Raw genomic sequence first — 15,162 nt, 5'->3', positions numbered from 1 at the left:
GTATAAAAATACGGGGTATTACAAATTTACTCCAATTGGGTCAGTCCACAAATGATCTAATTACAAGCCCAAAGAAGGTTCAACCCAAAAGCATGTCAAGTCAGTCAAAGGCCCAGTCAACATGGTAAGACCACTTGGCTTCAAGGCCCACTCAATCTATTTGGGTAAGGTATAAAAGCCTTCACTTCTTCCTCTTAATTTATTCACATTAAGCCTCAAGCAATTAATTCTCCTGCATAATTTTCTCTCTCTAGAAAACACTGTACTAACTTCGGCATCGGAGCGACCTTCCTCGGCACAACCCCCGATGTCAGTTTACGTGTGTTTACTGTGGAGGAAACGCTCGTCTCAGTCATCATTTGGGCCGAGTCCAGTTTTCAGCCCACAGAAAAGGTCCAGACGAAGGACCCATTGTTTTCACCCGAAACAATTACGATTCCATTATTTGATTGACATGCTCCGTTGATCTAATAGATCAACTAGGGTAGCCTCGATGATTTGGGTTCCTAACTCGTACTCGCCCTAGTTTTTAGTCTAGGCTAAAATTCACTCAAGAGTCAAGACTAGAGTCAAGAATATGGCTCAATTTCTAATCAAGAAGTTAGGGGGGGCAAATGGGCAATGTTGAAAAAATTAGCGCGACACCTTGACCTTACAATCTCATTCTCAAGGCCACATTTAAACACTTTCTCTAGGTATCTCTCACACTCCCACACAAAAATGGCCGACGACCCCACCACAACGCCCTCTGCCGCCGCCGCCGCCGCCGCAACCGCCGAACCCGCAGACTTAGCTCCACCCCAACCACTCTCGAAGAGCGCCCAAAAGAAGTTAATAAAGCAACAAAGGTACGAGGCCAAGAAGGCGGAGAAGAAAGCTGAAGTGAAGGAGCACAAGATGAGAGAGAAAGAGAGGAAACGGAAAGAATGGGATGAGAAGCTCGCAAACATGTCTTCTGAAGAAGAAAAGTTGAAATTGATTGAGTCAAGAAAAGGGGTTCGAAAGGAGAGAATGGAGCAGCGGTCAGAGGAGAGAGAAAAGAAGTTGGAGCGTCTTTCTTGGGCTAAACTTCATGGTCAGAATATTGTTATTGATCTTGAGTTTTCTCATCTTATGACGCCTAATGAACTCAATAGCCTTATTCAACAGGTCTCATTTTTCTTTCTTTTTGTTCTTTTTCTTGTAATTTTATCTGGGTATCTTTTGAATTTGTATGTTATTATGTAGAATTTATGAATTTATTGGGTTTCATCTGAATTTCATTTCTGGGTTGAAATGAATTGTAGTGGTGAATAAGGTTTGTTCGTTTTTTAGGGCGATTTTTTTTATTTATTTTATTTTTTATTTTATTTTATAAAATCAGGTGTATCATACAGGCTAGAGCTTCATTTTTTGCTCATTTGCTTAGATGAGTGAGGTTTTACCGTGTATGGTACACTCGATGTATAAAGGACATTCTAGACTTTTATGCTGTGCCTATAAGATGGATGTGTGCTTTAGATTTCTAAATTTATATATCAGCAACCATTTTAAAAGAGTAAGTATAAACTAAGGAAATTTTAGGTTTCTTTAGGCTGAGAACACTACCTCATCCCCTGTCTTATGTAATGAATTGATTTTTTTTTTCCTTGGAAGATTGATGTGTTGATGATGAAGTTTAATAAATTTTTAAAAATGGAAATGATGGTAGAAAAATGCTTACTGTTGCTGCCAATATCTGTATGTCGCACATGTCTCTCCTTTTAAAGTTTTTCCCTCTTGTACGAACGCTGAAACAAATGCGTCTGCGTTTGTAGACAGTCATGTGAAGCTGTCGCCCAGCTTTCATATGGTCAAAAAGTAGTGCAGGATTCACATTTTGTTCAATGTTGTGCACTTGATCTTGTGAGCTACTGTGTTGTTCTATCTTCACTTTCATCAGTATTGAGTGTATAATGAAAAATGAAGTTATGTTTCATAGGAACCCTGAAACTAAGTGACATTGAAAACTTTTCTGTATGCTAAATGACATTGAAAACTTTGAGAGTTTGCTTGGATTTTCACATTTGTGATTTTGTTGAATTAAGCTTCCTTTTTTTTGAACTCTATCAATTAATTAATGCCAACTACAGATAATGTATTGCTATGCAGTTAACAATAGGTGCACTTCCCCTGGTCATCTGTGGCTGACTGGATGCGAGGGTAATATGGGAAGCCATTTGAATAGAATTCCAGGATTCGATAAGTGGCTCATTGAGAAAGAGAAACAGTCTTATATTGAAGCTTTGCAAGATCAGAAAGAGAATCTGGTTTATTTAACTGCTGATGCAGAAACCATCTTGGATGATCTAGACCCCAAGAAAATTTATATCATTGGTGGGTTGGTAGATCGTAACCGATGGAAAGGGCTAACTATGAAGAAAGCTGAAGAGCAAGGTGTTCAAGCAGCAAAGCTTCCTATTGGGAATTACTTGAAAATGTCCAGTTCACAGGTCAGTATCATAGTAGTTTGACCCCTCTCGTTGCACTAGCTTGTTTCTTTTGTTGGCTGTAACTAGCTGACCAGTTGTTTTTCTGTCAAATATCTTATTCCTTTTGGTCTACTTTATTTGTTGGTGAATTGAAGTATAAATCTACATTTGGATAGTCTGATGTGAACACATGTTTAATAGGCTTTAAGCTTTTCATTCATAGTTCACTTCACATATTAGTAGTCTCTCATTATTAAATCATATGATATTCTAATTGATGCTATCTTTCAAGTTTAATTTGGGCTGAAAGTTCCTTTAAAAAGCAGAAACATGCATAGTATAGTATTCTATTCCAGTTTGATGTTGACTTCCTCAAAGAAATACTAGTATCATATAACAATGGTTCTAGATTTGGGCAAACTGTCGTGATTCCTATGGAAACTGTAGATCAATAATTTCCTGAAAACCTGGTATATGTTTCATCTTAATGAATTTTGAAAGGTTGAGTTGTGTGCGGATTTGACCCAAACATTTGAACATGTCATAGACGGTTTTCCTTTTCAGACTCAAGAGAGAGAGAAAAAAAAAAAAAAGGTAATGAGGGGTTTTATTTTCCCTTTAAATATTCTGTTGCTAAAAGAGAAAGCATTGAAACTTCTGTTATGTCAATTTTAAGTAATAGTAAAAGTAGCTGAGTTTAGCACCATCCTTTACCTCGAAACTTTTGTTAAAGACATTTGGATGAGCATAGGAAATTCTCTTGCTTGGGGTCAGCTAGATGAATTTTTGCTCACTACTGAATCCTTCTAAGTATCATATACTTCTTGAGCTGTGAAACAGTGACATCCTACCTTAAGACCTTGTCCCTGCTCTTCTTTGGTCTACTTCTCCTTTTGCTATCCTTTGAAAAAAATGTTTTTTTTTTTCTTCTTTTGCTGAAGTCATCTAAGATCATTAATTATGAACAATATACCAAGCCTTGCTGCTAGTAAATACATATTCCAGCTGATCAATATTCTTCACTGTCGTACATGTTGAATAACAGAGTATTAGTGATTATATTATATATCATTGCCAGCATGATGAACGGTGGGAAAATGGTGGCTATAGTGCACCCATTTGAATCTAGAGAATTATGTGGTGACAAAATGGTGAAAAAATATGTAGGCTTACAAAAGTACTGGCACATCTTAATAAGCATGATTATGCCATAATGAAGAAGCAAGGAAACCAAAAGACACATGTTAAGACCATGTGCTGGTGCAGTAGCAAGATGGAGAAGTATCTTAACTTAGCAGTAGTCATGTAGTAAACTAGCCAAGCTTCCTATTATTAGGAATCTTAAAGATATTGTAAGCCTAAAAACAAATGCCACATAGATTAAAATACTTGTGTGGGAGAAGATTCTTGCTACGTTCATTAGTCTAAAAGGTCCTTAAGATGGATTTGTTTGGTAGGTAGTAATGAATGGTGGTAATGGGAATGAGTTTGTACATGAAGTTGTAAGAGAAATAATTTTTCATTCCCATGGTAATGATAGTTCAACCTCAATTATCTATTTTTCTTCACAAATTTTCATTACCATCCATTACCACTGGGGGAGTATTGGATGGTAATGGACAATAATGAAGAAAAACAGAAGTTTAAGAATGAGATTGCAAAACTATGGACACTTTGCTGTTAATTTACTTGCCAAATTAAACTTAAATTCATCCCATTATCGCCATTTTGTAATTGGCTACCAAAGGTCACCAAATTGTAATATCTTGGTTGATAGTTGTGGTGATAAAAATCATTATTAAGAACCTATCATGCAGTTATACAGGACTCCATGTCGGTTTTAAATTGGTGAATGGCATCAGTATCAATTGTGGTGATTGCATCTCCTAGTTGTAGGGATCAGAAAGGGGTCACTACGACACCCACAATGTCACACACAAGACAATAAACCAACAATTCAATCTAATCAACCCAAATTGTCACAACCAAATCACCACATAAAAAACATTAATAATGCAGTTTCAAACCAGCAATAACAGGAAGAACAAAATAGCAAAACACACACGAATTATACATGGAAAACCCCTTCAAAGGATAGAAACTATGAGACCGTTTGAGAAGTCCACCCGAAACTTCTCTTATTAATTATTAAGGGTAATATAAACCCAAATCAGCCATCAATAGATGGATGCTTTTGTGTATGCTTTCTTTAGCTTAGTTCTTTTCTAAACGCTATTGTTCCTTATTTTTGAACACTTTCTGGCTTTCTGCCAAGAAAAAGTGTTTGAAGTCTTTGAATTATTTAAGACCTATTAATTATTGCACTAGTGTGGGGAAACTGTTTGCTTTATTCACAGTGGCCTTTGCTTACAAATTATAAGTGCAAATATAAATTTGGGACCCACTTTGCAGTATATCACTCTCACATTCTATACTGCCATTACTACCCATACAACTCACCCATGATGAAATGGTTTATATGTAGAATTTTCTCCTTTTTTTATTTATTTTTTTTATTTTATAATTTTTTTTACCTATTATTATTATTATTATTATTATATTTTTTATTTTATTATTATTATTATTATTATTATATACTCGTGATCAGGTTGCCCTATTAATTTTACTCACTTCCAACAAATATAAGTACTACCTCTGTTTCATATTATGTGCAACAAAAGCCTTGTCACGGACTCCTAGACAAAATTTATTTGTGAGTGTTAAATAGAGAGAGAAAGTTAGAATTGCATGTGATGAGGAGAGCGATAGAGAGAAATGACAACTTAAAAGGAAGGGAAAAATTTGTTGCACATAATGTACATTATCCAATTTTGGTAAATGTTGCACATAGTATGAAACGGAGGTAGTATGTCAAATTGTCAACTATGCATGAGTCCCTTTGTTCCTTTTTATTTGTCTCATTTGAATTTTTGCACAATTGTTTTCAATACACACAGTATAGTACTAATATCTTCTAATAAGTATTACAAGCAATCATTAAAAATAGTTAATATTTTGATATTAATGTCGAAATGGATCTAACAATATTTCACATGTGCAATTTTTTCTCTTATATAAATTCATAGGTATTCATGGTCACTTTACGAAAGAAAGATTCTTAATGGGACAAGTAAAAATGAACATGATGAAATTATTTTTTTCTTTCTAATTGTCCCTTTTGCCTTTTTACACAACTTCCAATGCAAATTTTCAAGCATCAACATCCTCCTTCCAAAACTCCACTTTAGTATGTAGTAAGTACTCCTGTTTTTTAAAGTGCCCTACTTTCCAAATATGGTCATTTTTTTAACCGCTCCATTTCCAATTAAAAACCCCACTCACATTATATATTATTTTTTCTCTTTCTTTTTACCCCACTATCATTTTATAATATTTCTCTCTCTCACATTATACCTAGAGGTTCCCCATTCACAATCTCTCTCTTTTTCAAATTTTTTATTCTTAACCATACCCTACTTTCATATGACTTTATTCGTTTGCCTAAAACTCCGCATACAGCACAATGGGGCACTTAAAAAAGACAACGGAGGGAGTATAGAATTAGAATAGAGCCTTATCTGTTGGACTGGTTTTTATAATCAGATCTTGTAAGCTTTCTTTGTGAAACAATAGTTGAAATTGGACTTTCAAATTGGAGAAATTATTTATCATCTACCAAAACTAAACAAAATCTATCCTGTGTCCTAAACCCTTTTTTTCAAATTAATTTTAGATTATTTTGAAAATAATAATTGTCTTTTATATTTCCTACAAAACATTTATGACTACACTTAGGGGCTGTTTGGTTCATATAAGGGAAAGGAGAAGAATAGAATGTAACTCCCTTTGATTTACTATATTGTTTGTTTTATATAACAAAGGGAATGAGTGCCACCATACAACCACCATGCAACCACCTTTTCACTTCTCTTTTCCTCTTTTTCCGGACACTATGAAGACCCCACCACTCACCTTGGCCAGCTGCCCTTCCTCTTCCCCCCAAACCACCAGAAAACCCTTCCCCTTGGGAATTACTGGAGCTTGGTGAAAGTAAACCTTGTGGTGACAGTGACGAGGTTAGGGTGATGTTAAAAGGTGGTGAAATTGATTTCAATGGTGTAAGTTGTGGTGGTGGTGAAGGTGAGGAGGAGGAGAGAGAAAATGAGGGGGAATAGGAGGGGCGCTAGGGGTAGGGGAAAGGGTGATGCAGGAAGGCGGTGGGGTAGGTGGGTTTTTTTTGTGGTGGGGGTAGGGTAGGAGGGTAGTGGACTAGTGGGGATATGGTGGTGGCTAAGTAAAGGGAATGGAAATACTTAGGGTGGGTGGGGAATGAACTTGGAAGACTTTAGGGGAATGAAGAGGGTAAAGGGAATGCGAAACAAGGCCTAACAAACACCATCAAAGAGAATGAGAGCAGTTGATTCCCTTACCGTTTGATGAATACTCCTAACCAAACGGCCCCTTAATTAAAAAGTACCATTAATTTTATATCTCTCCATCCACTAATCTAAATAGAAATCTTTTGTGTGGTCAGCACATCATTAGTTAATGTTATGACCACTTTACATATAAGCAGTCTACGACAATGATAAAATTAAAAAAAAAAAAAAAAAAAAAGGGTTACCTTGACGGATGAGGGATTATACCCAAGGAAAAATGGGGTTACTTATATAAATAAGTGAGATTATTCTTTGAATAGTCAGAAACAAAAGAAGAGGGTTACTCAAATGAACAAATGGGTTTTTTTTTTTAATTAATTGATGTTACTCGTATAATAAAATGGTGAAACTCTTGTTGATAAAATATATGGTTACCCTTATAAACAAACGTGGCCACATCATGTGGCTATCTACATATAAGACTTGCTGATTATTGAATACACTAAAATTGTATATACAAGACTCTTAAAAACAAACTGCTCCTTTTTGTATATATATATATATATTTTTTGTTTGAGAAATATGTTGTATAGTACGAAGATGTTTAGGCTTTGTTACATGGACCTAGTAGATTTCAGGGCATACCTGCGTCGACAAGACACTGACACGGATAATCCGTGTCAGACCTGGCACTGTATAGTCGGACACGGCTATATCTTGAAACCCTAGATTTACAATTAGGCACATCAATTCACGAGAAATAGAAGTAAAATATTAGGGCAATTGTTTGCACTTGTGTTGCGTTTCCAATGGTTGTGTTGATTTTTGAGATGGTGGTCAGGAGTGGCTAGGCTGTGAGAATGTAAATTGATAACTTTGGCCGGGAAAAATGTTGTTGGATGGAAATGGTAGGTGAGGAAGACAGAGAAGATAAGCATTAATTTATGACAACTGTTAAATTGTTAAAGGTTAGAATGGTGGGGCAGGGAATAATAAAGCTAAGTTTATTCAGGGGGCTTTTGGTCGGGGGGTTTCAAGAAACGGAATGGGAATCAACTGCCATGATTCCCTTTAATGTTGTTTGTTTGTCTAATTTAATCATTCCCTTTCCCCTTTGATTGCCCAATTTTCTTCCATCATGATTCCCACCCCCCCCCCCCCACACACACAAGGGATTCCCCAACACCCCCCCCCCCAAGGGAATCATCCATTACCCCAAAATCCTCTACAACCATAACCAACTTTGACCACCATTAAAACACACACCACCACCTGACTTGGTCTACCAGCAACCTCCCACTGCCGACCCCACCGTAGCCGTCACCACCACCGACGACCACCACAACCACCTTCAAACGCCCCTAAAACTCAACCGCTCCATGAAACTACCATGATACCACCACAACCATTAATCAAAACCACCACAACCACCTCGAAGCCCCACCACCACCAGAAAAAACCACATACAACCTCCCAATTACTACTAATTTTAAAATTAAAAAAATTATAAGTGAAAAAATTACCTTTTTATATCATCAAATATGGCTTTAGATGGTCAAATACACCCATAAAAACTCCAGATCTAAGAGTTTTTAAGGGTGAATTTGACCTTTAAAACCTAAATTTTACATTTTTTGGTGGAGGTACTAGAATAAGATGAGAGAGAATGTCGGTTGTGGGGCCTTAGAGGGGCAGCGGCGTGAAAAAGTGGCAGTGACAACAGGGAAGGAATCCAAAAACGGCGTCAAGATGGAGTGGCTGGTGCTCCACTAATATGAGGGAGAAGTTTTTTTTGAGAAGTCGGTGGAAGATCTGTAACTTATTACTTATGTAACCCAAACAACATACTACAACAAAGGGTATCATTTCCTTTCCCCCTCAATCCCTTTCTTGATTCCATTCCGTTTACCCCGTCTGAATCAAACGGCCCTCAATATTTTTCTTTCACGTGTTTTAGTTTCTTGCTGTTTTTATTTTTTTATTTTTTAAGATAAGCTTCTCACATTTCGCATACATTAGTACTTTATTACTGCTATACTTTGTGTGTTTCCTCCTTATATAATTTTTTTTTATATTTTCTTAAAAAATAAATTTTTATAAATTAAAAAAATAATTTATTATACATTAATTGCTGTGACCCCGTACCAGTGTCCAAATTTCGAAAAGAGTCCCCGTGTCCTGGAATTTTGAGATTGAATCATCGAACACTCGGATACGGGTCCCTCCTTCCCGAGTCCATGCTACACATTATTTAGGTATTCTAAAAAAGAAAAGATTGAAAATACGCGTGTTTTTGTCATAAATTCCCAATTTATACCATTTTAGAGAGTATTTTTAGTGCTTTAAGGGTTGTATGTAGCATTAGTGCATTACCATACAAAATATAGGAATTGATGACCAATTTATATTGACTAAATTCCAATTTATTTAACCATTTATAATTTATAAGATCTAAGCATGGTACATGCATTAGCTAGTTTCTATAATAGGCTATACAAGAGACTTAATCTAAAAGTGTGCCACGTTTTAGAATATACCAAAATCAAACCCAAGCCTGATACTACATCGAGCAGACAAGCACTTATCAAAAATAATTTCATAATAACTCGTATTATGCACTGATAATTTCTAGATATAAACTTATAATGGTATATTTGATTTATTCTGTAATCAAGTCAGGTCTGCAACTGTAATGCAACTTCCTTTTATTCTTATCTAGCTAGATGTATTAGATAGCTGCAATTGCAACAAATATCACTAGTTCCTCCTTTGGCTCAATCTTTTTGTGTGAACCACAAATTGACCACCTGCTGTAGCTGATGGAGAAGAATAGATAGCACCCTTATACCTTTTTCATATAATAGCTGGAATTCTGATGTTGAACTTTGAATGCCTGTCCTTGTATCAAACGTCAGATGACAACACTAGACTATATGTTCTCAGCTATAACCATGTGTTTGGATAAAGAAAGGGGGAGAGAAAGGGAAAGGGAGGGGAAGGGGAGGGAAAGGGAAAGGGAAAGGGAGGGGAAGGGGAGGGAAAGGGAAAGGGAAAGGGAAAGGGAGGGGAGGTAAGAATGATGAGTTTTCTTTCCAAATCTCTCCATTGTTGGAGAGATCAATTTCTTACAATTTAATCTCTTCATTTAATTCCCTTCCTTCTTCTTTGTTATCCAAATGAAAGATATTCCTCCCCTCCATTTCTCTTCCCTTTCTTTCCCTCTATTTCCTTCCATCCAAACAAAGGGTAAACTAATAATTATCATTTGAGAATTTAGACTCCTCTAATTTTCTGAAATTCATAAAACATGAGGTGTATAGAATGTTAGTTTGTTATCAATGAGCTTTGTGGAGAAACTTTGTAAAGTAAATGTCCTAGGAATCCTAACTAACTTGCGATTGCAGAATGTCTTGGAAACTCCTATCGGCTTATCTTAATGTTTAATAAAATCTCAAGCTAGTTAATGCTTGAGCCATGCTTGGATTTTACAACCGTTACATGGTTTAAAAAATTGGAATATAAATTCGTCATTAATTGCTACTCCCTCTATTTTTAAATACTTGCTCCATTTCTATTTTTTGCACTATTCATTTGTCCTACTTTGACTAATGTTTGTGATTATACACAAGGGAAAATATGGTCTTGTGGGTACTTGTTGGAATCGTCTTAATAAATAGATTATTAATTTTCAATTGTTAGAATTTATATTTATTGATAATTAAAGATATTATTGATCAAAGATTAGCATCGACATACGTGGTCAAGAGAAATGGAGCAAGCATTAAAAAACGGAGGGAGTATATAATCTAGGGTAATGCTATATGCAATCCTTGAAGCACAAAAAAGTGGTATAAATTTGAGAATTTATGATAAAATCACGCGTAGATTTGTGTAATTAATGCTAAGTTAATCTCCAACTTTTCCTGGTTTAGCATTTCCGTTTTTTGAATATCTAGCTTAAGGAATACTATGTAGTATGCAATTACTTTTTCTGAAAAAAAAAAAAGTAAAAAAAAAAAAATGTACAAATAAGAAAAAAAAAAAAATTTACTGTATTCAATTATTAGGTTAGTAGAAAATATATATATATATATTTATATATATATATATATTAGTTCATAGGATATAGTTTGCTTTTAGAAATATACAAAATTGATCCATTATTTCTAAGTACACTAATTCTCCAAAAAGGCGGGTGTACGTTAATTTATTGTAAAATTGGTTAAAGTTATGTTAAAAGTACTTAAAGTCACCCTGTATACTGCAAAAGTTATTATTTTTCTATTAATAACTTTTTTCTTACAAAAAACTTATAATGTATTAGATTGATCATATTAGTCTTTATAGTATGTAATCCAGTATCTATAAGAAATTACACATTAAAATAAAATTCAAACCAACGACAAATTAAAAGTTACCCTTTAGGTGGTTAAAGTTACCATATAAATAATTAAAGTTACGCTTAAACGGATCGTTTTACAATAAAATTAATGTACACCCATTTTACACAAAAGTTATTCTTCTAAGTATACTTTACTTCAATATATAATAGGAAAAATGAAAATAAATAATCCCACCTTTGCTCAATCTTCCCAAAACAATTCCACCTTTATAGTATGTAATCCAGTATCTATAAGAAATTACACATTAAAATAAAATTCAAACCAACGACAAATTAAAAGTTACCCTTTAGGTGGTTAAAGTTACCATAAAAATAATTAAAGTTACGCTTAAACGGATCGTTTTACAATAAAATCAATGTACACCCATTTTACACAAAAGTTATTCTTCTAAGTATACTTTACTTCAATATATAATAGGAAAAATGAAAATAAATAATCCTACCTTTGCTCAATCTTCCCAAAACAATTCCACCTTCAATATATTCCAAAACAATGCTCCTTTGACATGGATTTTCTTTAAACTGTCTTTTTGATCTACAATCATTTTAAACAGATTTACCACCCTAAAAGCCTTTTGCCACCTACCACCTCACCCTGACGCGTTGCTACCTGCCGTGCTACCACCCTCACCCATTGCCGCTTGAGATGCAGCCCAGCCTGCCTCCAGCTGCCCCGAAAACCCTTGAACTCCCCAGCCCCACCCCAAAACCCCAACCACGCCGAAAACCCCACCCAGGAAACCCCACTAGCCACCCCCAAAAACCCCACCCCCATCCTGAAACCAGTCACGCCGGTAACCCTACCCCACCTCAAAAACCCCATCCCTGAAGCAGCAACATAGACATACCATCCCGGGGAAGGGGAAGACGAAAACGGGGGTTAAGTTGTCGGGGAAGGGGGGGTGGTCAGCCGGGGGGCGGCGCTGGGTGGGGAAGGGATGTGGTTTTTTTTTTTTCTTAATTAATTTTGTAATTTTTAATCATTAAAAAAATAATATAGACCTATTAAAAGTCGACACGTGACAAACAACCTAAGAAAACCGATTACAAACACTGTCAAGGATTGTTAAAAGATCCCTGTGAACTATATAAAATATGTTACTCTGACACCTTGCTGTACATTGAGTGTCCGCTGTCTGATCCTCCGACACTTTGACACAACACAACACCCGAATGTATAGTGGCCTTATATCAAATTTTATAAAATCTGGAGTGTCGAAGGATCTGACACCGTGTCAGACACAACACCCAAACCAAGTCTGTGCAACATAGCCTATAAAAGGTGGGATTGTTGTAGAATAAATTGAAGGTGAGATTGTTTTTGGAATAATTTAAAGGTGGGATTATTTATTTCCATTTTTCTTATATAGTATTGAACATCTCTATTTTGGATATATGTGGAGAAACTTTATTTTTGAACTCTATTTTTCTGAAATTCATAAAATGTGAGAGATACACCAAAGTAGTTGTTATCAATGAATTTGTTGGAGAAACTTACTCTCGGGGTAAAGTCTGAAGTTATCTAACAGACATGCCAACTGAGGACTTGCAATTTGATTTCAGGGCAATGAAAACTTTGTAAAGCAATAAAAGTCCTAATTTGCAACTGTAGATTTTCCTGGATACTCCTATCAACTTATCTTGGTGTTGAATAAACTCCCGAGCTACTGGAATATAAGCTTTCCTGAAGTCAATATACATCAATCATTTAGGGGAACTGGGGAAGTAACTTTATTTCTGTACTGGCTGAATGTGAACAATATAAGTGCCTCTTGATTGATATGATAGCCATTATGTGGTAACACTTATAAATTTAAAACACTGCATGCCTTGAGATCGGCATTTCAAACAGAATTGGACCGCAGTTTACTAATTAACTCGTGCAACCACATAATAACAAGGATCAATGATATAGGGACTTAGTGAATGCTTTCTTCTTCTAATGAAAAGGTAAATAATTTATGTCTATTCTCTATTTGTTACAAATTTGAGTTTTTTTTGTATGTACAGGTCCTCACTGTAAACCAAGTGGTGGAGATACTTCTCAGGTACCTGGAGATGAAAGATTGGAAGGCTGCTTTCTTTCAGGTGATTCCTCAGAGGAAACGATGTGACACAGACTTGGGTGATCATGATAAAGAATTAGAAGGCGATGGGAAGTTAGAGAATGACAGTTGTGCGGAGAACCAAAAGAAAATGAAATTATCTGAAACAGATTCTGAGGGAAGTGAAAGAGAAGTGGAAAATGGTGAAAATGTGAAGGATAATGTATCCAAACTGAGGGAAGATACAGATTCAGAGGCAAGTAAAAGGGAGATAGAAGTTGATAAAAGTGAGAAGGAAGATGTCTGATGAATACAGAGTAACAATATGTTCACTTCTCGTTTTTCTTTGATGTATTTCGCTTAACCTTTTCCCCTTTTATAGGGGGATTCAGTTTTAGATTAATCTAATTTTCCTCAACCCTGAGTATTTGCAATTTGCGAGTTCCTTACTTTTCTTTACTGGAATGCCTTGGCGTTTGTGTGGTTTTACCCCTCTCAAATTAAATGTGGCATCCATTAGGAAAGGTTGGAGGTGGTTTAGATTATTCTTTAATTGGTGACAAACAGGGACAATAGCCTGATATCTAAACCTGAGCCTTAATGACCCATTACAACCCCACTCCTGAACTGGGTGCAACGAACCAGCTCATTGCCTGCAGCAACTCCCAAGTGCCAACAAGAGTGCCTCCATTCGAATTTAATGATAGAACTTGTTGGAAAACCAGGATTATATTGGCGCGGGCTACTGTCTCATTGGCAGATTGTTAATTTATGAACGCAGTTTTGATAGACTGAGCCTTGGTTTTCACTGCTTATTAAACATGTTGTGTACTGTACGACTTAGTATATTAGGACAAATAATTAGTAGTTAATTATGAGTGTAAAGCTAATTATGGATTTAGAAATTGGGCTATTCAGAGTAAAGATGGCATAAAATTACTTCATCGCATAAAATTACTTCTTCAAAGTTTATACTTGTAACCTTCATGGATATTCCGTTTGCCTGTAATGGTATTATAGTCTGTCATTCTATGACGCTGAGATTGAGCTGTGTGAGACTAAAAGTGCAACCTTTCCTGTCCCTCTATGATTTAGGCTCTTGTTGTGAGGTTTTCTCTAATTCATCTTCTCCTTTTCAAAGGTTTTTCTTACCGATTTTCTTAGACCTTTGTGACAAGGGCTACTGTAAAGGATGAATATAAAGCGATGAAGTGATTGATACAAACAATATGAGAGCGATGTAGATTGGGTGGTGGATGTAGAAATGAGGAAAGGTGAAAGTCACTCTTAGCATGGTGATAAAGGTCTAGATGGGTCATAACATCAACTCTAATGTTCTTAATTGGTATAATGACACGAATTTGGAACCCTATACACGGGATGTAGGCAAATTGGATTGAGAAAAAATGTTTATGTTCTTCCAATTTCTTGAACAAAGGGGATAAAGAGCTTTTTTACCAAATCATAACAATGGCATTTTGATAAACAATATACGATTTTGAGCGAAATTATAAATAATGTCTAACCTTGAAAATTTCATTGTCTTAGGCATGGCATATTGATAGACATTCATTGAATTCGTGTAAAATTACAAGTGATGTTAAACACTTCAATATTCCATCGTATTATACGAAGTATCTCTTTTTGGGCAAGGAATCACGATTTGTCAGTTAAAGAGGGGTATGACAACAACAAAGTCAAAATGGAGCACTAATTAAAAAACGGAGGAAGTAGCAAACAAATTTGGAACTTTAGTGAGTGTTGATAAATATTAGGTTAATCTTTTCTCAAAACTACAATCTAAATTATCCAGAAAATGAGCATCAAATGTAATCAACCTAAGGTCCAAAGGTCTTATCAAGTCTACGTAGTCTCCAATTATATTT

The 15,162-nt window shown here is 35.6% G+C and overlaps 1 protein-coding gene across 1 annotated transcript; it reads left to right on the top strand.

Annotated features, from left to right (window-relative positions):
* Window positions 1-616: 616 nt before the first annotated feature.
* Window positions 617-14,200, top strand: LOC110692146 (tRNA (guanine(9)-N1)-methyltransferase-like). The gene is made up of 3 exons (XM_021869147.1): window positions 617-1,149; window positions 2,112-2,471; window positions 13,242-14,200. Exons 1-3 carry the CDS (start codon window positions 622-624, stop codon window positions 13,581-13,583), a joined length of 1,230 nt encoding a protein of 409 aa, XP_021724839.1. The 5' UTR covers window positions 617-621; the 3' UTR covers window positions 13,584-14,200.
* Window positions 14,201-15,162: the final 962 nt, after the last annotated feature.

Source organism: Chenopodium quinoa, unplaced genomic scaffold (assembly GCF_001683475.1).
Source record: "Chenopodium quinoa cultivar QQ74 unplaced genomic scaffold, ASM168347v1, whole genome shotgun sequence".
Lineage (NCBI taxonomy): Eukaryota > Viridiplantae > Streptophyta > Magnoliopsida > Caryophyllales > Amaranthaceae > Chenopodium > Chenopodium quinoa.
This window is presented reverse-complemented; position numbering and strand designations above follow the sequence as displayed.

Coding starts and splice junctions, on each gene's coding strand:
- LOC110692146 (XM_021869147.1), top strand. CDS start 622: ATGTTGAAAAAATTAGCGCGACACCTTGACCTTACAATCTCATTCTCA. Junction 1,150..2,111: donor TCAATAGCCTTATTCAACAG/GTCTCATTTTTC, acceptor TGCCAACTACAG/ATAATGTATTGCTATGCAGT. Junction 2,472..13,241: donor TGAAAATGTCCAGTTCACAG/GTCAGTATCATA, acceptor TTGTATGTACAG/GTCCTCACTGTAAACCAAGT.